Source organism: Halictus rubicundus, unplaced genomic scaffold (genome assembly GCF_050948215.1).
Source record: "Halictus rubicundus isolate RS-2024b unplaced genomic scaffold, iyHalRubi1_principal scaffold0177, whole genome shotgun sequence".
Lineage (NCBI taxonomy): Eukaryota > Metazoa > Arthropoda > Insecta > Hymenoptera > Halictidae > Halictus > Halictus rubicundus.
Genome location: NW_027488718.1, coordinates 309,374 through 315,505, shown reverse-complemented (window position 1 = coordinate 315,505; position 6,132 = coordinate 309,374). Strand labels below are relative to the sequence as shown.

Sequence of the window (6,132 nt, the reverse complement as noted above, 5' to 3'; positions counted from 1 at the left end):
GAGGTCCAGCTTTCTTGCGAGGTGCTCGTTCTGCGACATCAGTTTCTCGTTTTGCGACGTCAGTTGCTCAAATTGGGATCTTGTGATGGTTGCGGCGGTCTGTGGTGTTATAGGACGTGGTGTTATAGGACGTGGTGGTAAATAGGACGTGGAGGAAGAGGACAAATGTATTGGTGAGGAGGTTGGTGGTGGTATGGGAGGAGGATTGAGCAACGATGTCGACGTTGCTCCATGACTCTCCGGCGAATCGGCCTCCAGAAGTCGCCGGAGCTCCTCATCGGAGTCAAGAGCACTCGTTGATTGAAAGGGGCGTTTCCGTCGCCGAGGCTCCCCATCCGACGAGGTGGTCTTATACCTCGCCGGCTTCTGAATTGTCCTCTCTGGACGACGGTTTGGAATCTGAAAAACATATGAAAAATAATATAATGATATACCGATAATATATACAATATTTTAGATTAATTATATGATACAGGAGACTGAAACTTACCTTTTCCATTGCCTCAATTGTCTACGAAATTCGCTTCTCGAAATATGATCTTCTTTATGGGATGCACGATAGCGAATGACCGTAGCGAGTTGCATTTTTCTGCATGCGGTCGTTATAAACAAATGACATTCAAATTCCGCGCCAACTGTGCGCATGCCCTTAAGGATCTAACACAATAATACGCGTAAATATTAATGCACACATTATTAATTTAATTAATTTAATTCTTAATTTTTAATTTTAATTCATTAATTTCTTTAAACGCTATAATGTCTATAACTTTTAATTTATGATGCGCGTATGTTAGGTGTTGCGCGTTACGCGATCATGCGCAGTGCAGTTTGCGACACCAGACCGTGAATAACACCTCTCACGACGAAGGTGTCGGTGATTCGATATGCGCTCTGATTCCGTCTTGTTTGATTAGTGATTCCTTTGTTAGTTAATTACAAATTATTAAGTTCGTGAATTAACTCTAAAGCAGTGAATACTGGATGAGCAGTGGATTCGAAGGAAGGAAGGATAGAAGCAGAGAAAACGCCAGATAAGTATTGCCACGTGGTATTGTTAACAATACACGTAACAAATTATTATATATTTTGTATATTCTTTATTCAGTTTTCTTTTACACCCATGGATCGAGTTTTGAAGAAGTCGGTTTCGCGAAAACCGTATAATCAATTAAGCCCTAGGCAGAAACGAAATATTCGGCGCGAAATAACCTTAAATTTGAGGAAGTATTCACGTGACAATGAATTACAAAGTCCCCCTAATGTTGATAATCTGCAGGACATTCCCAGCACGTCTTCTTTATCCGTGCCTGTCAGTAATAATAATAATGAAAGTCTGCTTAATATTCCCACCACATCTTCATTCACGCATGATCTACCTCTTCTACCTCTTCATGCGATGATGTGGTTTGGGAGTCCGCTGGTACTGTTTCAGAAGTCTCATTTCGTGATCGTTTGGCATCTTGCTTTGTGGACAATAATTTAACGCACACTCAGGGGAACAACATCTTATCTCTTCTACGTACCCATTCGTGTTTTTCTAGTTTGCCGAAAGATATAAGAACGCTCATTGGTACACCTTGTACCAGTGTGGTCACCTCTGTGGTAGAACCAGGAGAGTATGTTCATTTTGATGTAGAGTTGAAAATAGTTAAACAGTTATCTCAATGTTCTTCAGTAATTCCTGAAGAGTTGCAATTGGATTTTCATGTGGACGGATGTAGTTTAGATAATTCCAATACAATTCAAATTTGGCCTATTCAAGTCAGAATTGTAAATATCTTAAATAGTAAACCCATTGTAGTAGGGATTTATAAAGGCACCCAAAAACCCAAGGATTGTAACAGTTATCTTCAAAAATTTGTCTCTGACATAAACTTGATAATTTCAAATGGAGGCATTACGTTCCACGAGAAAAAAATTCCAGTCGTATTAAGGTGTTTTATTGCTGATGCACCAGCTCGAGCCTTTATACTTCATCACAAAGGCCATATGTCTCATCGACCTTGTTCCAAGTGCAAAGTTTGTGGTACACAGGAAAGAGGTCGTCAATGGTTTTCAATGGTATTACACATCCTTTACGAAGTGATGAAGAATATACCAGGTGTTCCGATGAGGATCATCATAAAGATGGTCAAAGTCCATTAGCTTTGATGCCAATAGGAATGGTATCACAGGTGCCATTCGAGTATATGCATCTCGTATGTCTAGGTGTCATTAAAAAATTGTTATCTGCCTGGGTGTGTGGCAAATATTCCCCATTTTCAAAATTATCTTCTCGACAAATTTTCACAATCTCAGAGAGAATGAGAAGGATCAATAAATATTGTCCATCCGAGTTTGCAAGGCGTCCTAGATCAATAGATTTATTTTCCAAATTTAAAGCAATAGAATTTCGGCAATTTCTTTTGTATACTGGTCCAGTTGTCACCTATGGAGTACTGAAGGATAATGTATATCGACACTTCTTGTTTCTGCACAGTGCCATAAGAATAATGGTTTCACAGGTTTTTGTTAGCAAATATTTAAAGTTTGCAGAAGGAGCTTTGCAACAATTTGTTCGTCGTTGTGAAAAGTTCTATGGTCCAACTTTTAATTCTTATAATGTCCACGGTCTCCTCCACTTGGCCGATGACGTCAGACGTTTTGGTACATTAGATTCATTTTCAGCTTTCCCGTATGAAAGCAACATGTCCATTTTTAGAAAATATTGCAGAAAGCCAGGACAACCCCTTCAACAATTTTCTAATAGAATGAGAGAGATAGAACATCATGGCAGTAATAAGGGAGGTGGTGATTCTTCGACCACCATTCAGGCATCTATGATGTTTCATAATAGTTGTGGTGCTATTTCTTACCGCAAACTTCAAATTCACAGGTTATTGCTTGGCACAGACGAGCGCGATAATTGCTGCATTTTACACGATGGCACAGTTTGTATAATTTCATCTATTAGTCCCCATGAAAATTCTTTTCGCTTAGGTGTACAAAGATTTCTACAAGTTGATGTATTCTATGATATCGCCTTGTTATCTCCAGCACTAGAAATTTTTAAATGCGATACTTTGAGCACTGAAATAACATATGTTAGCCAGGAAGATGTTAGGGCAAAATGTTACCGAATGCCATTGGAGGCCATGAACGTTTCCAACGAATCGTCGACGGATGAAGAAGACGATAACATATTGGGAATGTCCCAGTGGGTTATCGCTGTGCTGGTTCATTTTGAAACAGTATAATTTATTCCAAGTTGCACATCGTACATTACATATTTCTCGTGTTATGATAAATTCTAATGTTATTATATATAGATACGAGAGAAATAAGATACGCATGGAAAACAAATAACTTTATGTTATAATCAATAATATCTTCCGTGCAGTATTGTATAGTATTATTTTAGTACTCTAAACTTTATATAGTACTCACAAATATTTTTAATTATTTCAGATACCTATTTTTCCGAGAATGCTTTACTACCAGGATTACCACCGAAAGTAATTTGGAACAAATGTCAAAACAGTATTATTATGAGTTGATTAATGAAATGAAATGTTATCCCGATACAATGCTGTATCCTTGGCTAGCAGCTAAATTAAATCAGCTTCAATTAGATGTCTACATACATAATTTTTCATTAATATATCTATTCCAATAACAAAAGGTAAACAAAAAAGAAAAAAAGGTAAACAAAAGGATATTATATTCTTAATAACAGAACATGAACAGTCAGGAACACAGGCTTGGTTGGATGCCTATCATCTATCATCTGTATTTACTTCGAGATCCTGTCTGCACTGTGCTGTGTAGTTATAATTGAAGACATTTCATCTCATAAGTGGCAATGGCAAAGTGAGTATATACATTATCCTAGAATTAAAAAAAAATTTTTTTCTTCGAAATATATCGATTGTACAATGAGAACAGAACACATATCCATATCACGTTCTAATGTAAGGCCCTTTTTGTTTGTAGGAAGGAGAAACTTCAAGAGTGGTGTGCTGTCCGTGTCCGCTGATGAGAGGAAGCATAGCAAAAATAAATAAATAAATATATTGTTGTAAGTTTTTATGCTTACAGATTTATTTAAACTCTCTCCGTTCGCTCACTCGAATATCTCGAATATATCTCTCTTCGCTCGCCCGAGTACCTCTGCCTAAATACGTTTCTGTTACCGGTCGTTCTTGTTTGTCTCTCACTCATTCCCTCTCACTCTTTTCTCATCCGACCTATCATTCGCTCCGTTTCAGATACATTCGATCACTCATTCGTCGTTACGCACATTCTCTCTCTTTCTCTCTCACACACAGTCACTACAGTTTCGGCCCTTCCTGACCTCTTCGACGACCTCGTCGAAGTTATGAACTCCTTCTAATTGTTTAACGCAATACGAGGTTTTACACAGTCGTTCTGTACATCTTTAGCTGCGTTACTTGCACAGCTGCCTCGTGCTCGCGTGACGACTCGATCCGAATATTCGTGCGCGGATGATACATATTTTAATCGGTCGACTGAGACTACATTCGAGTAAACACGTTGACTTTGCTGTTCGCCTTCGATGTCTCGTACTATATATCTATCTTTGTCTAGGACTTCGGCAATTTCGTATGGGCCGCGATATTTCGACGCCAGTTTTCGACTTTCTCCCGTTGCGGGAATTTCGCTTCTGACCAGTACGATATCGCCCTTGCTATAAATTTTTGCTTCTTTGCGGTTTTTATCATACTGCCGTTTCATCGCTCCCTCGTTTTCGCGTAACAGCTCTGAAACGTCGCGCTTTTCCTCCTCGGTTCCTAATTCGTCATTTATTTGCCTAATTTCTATCGTTAATGGATTTTCGCGCCATCCGCTGATTTTATAATTGAAAACAATCTCGTGGGGTGTTCGACGTGTGACTCTATGATAGCTACTGTTGATCGCCCACTGCACTTCGTACAGTTTTTCGTCCCAGTCTTCACAGGTTATCGTGCGCGTCGAAGTAGCTAGGCAATTTAGTATCACATTGTTTATCTTTTCTATCTGTCCATTTGCTCGTGGAGTGCCGGTTGCAATTTTAACGTGTTGTACATCATGTTCGCTACAAAATTCGGCAAAACTTTTTGCTGTGAAGGCTGTTCCGCGATCCGTTATAATACGCATGGGCTTTCCGTAATGCGACATAAATTCTATCACGAATCTTATTGTGCTAGCCGCGCCTACATCCTCTACAGCTTTTAGAACTACGTATTTGCTGAATCCACATACCGCCGCTGCTACATACTTCTTATCCCTTTCGGTAGCAGGTAATGGTCCTAGATGGTCTACATGAACGCTTTGAAATGGCCTGTCACCCTTATCCAACGGGTGTAAGAACCCTGGTTTTTTCCCGGGCGGCGTTTTATAATAAAGGCACGCTATACATCGATTCACGTACTTTGCGACGAATTCACGCATTTTAGGAAAATAATATTCTTGCTTCAGTTTCGCGAGGGTTTTGTCGATACCTAAGTGCGCCAATGATTGGTGCGCTTCCGCTACTATTTCATATTTTAAGTCTGCCGGGACATATAATCGCCATCTTCCCTTCGTTATCTTATATACTCTCGCGTTGTACATTGTAAACTTTGCGTGTGCATTCGTATCACCACTCTCTGACGCATCTCGTACTCGCAGAATTTCCGCATCACTCCTCTGCATCGCCGCTATCCAATCAGTCGTCATGTGTACCCCTAATATCGGAAGTCCTACCACTGTCGTATCCTCGGCTTCTCCAGCCGGATTCCTACTTAACGCGTCCGCTACCTGATTTTGTTTACCCGTATGATACTGTAGCGTGTAATCGAATTCTGAGAGCCGTACGAACCATCTCCCAATCCTGGGATTCAAATCGCGTTTGTCCGCTAACATTTTCAGGCTATTACAGTCGGTTCGGATTACAAAGTGTATACCTATGAGGTACACGCGAAATTTTTCGAGCGCACATACGATCGCCAAAGCCTCGAGTTCGTACGAATGATATTTCGCCTCCTCAGGAGTAGTTTTTCGGCTAAAGTAGCTAACAGGTCGCCATGTATTATCCGACTGTTTTTGTAGTAAAACGCCACCCAACCCGGCCGCACATGCATCAGTGTGCACCTCGGTTTCTGCACCGTG

General features: G+C 40.2%; 1 protein-coding gene across 1 annotated transcript; it reads left to right on the top strand.

The window, feature by feature from the left end:
• The first annotated feature begins 565 nt into the window (after nucleotides 1-565).
• On the top strand, nucleotides 566-3,799 carry LOC143363940 (uncharacterized). The gene is given in 4 exon segments (XM_076804467.1): nucleotides 566-571; nucleotides 1,417-2,052; nucleotides 2,055-3,573; nucleotides 3,730-3,799. Coding segments are annotated over 3 exon segments (1,827 nt in total). The 3' UTR covers nucleotides 3,240-3,573; nucleotides 3,730-3,799.
• The last annotated feature ends 2,333 nt before the right edge of the window (nucleotides 3,800-6,132 follow it).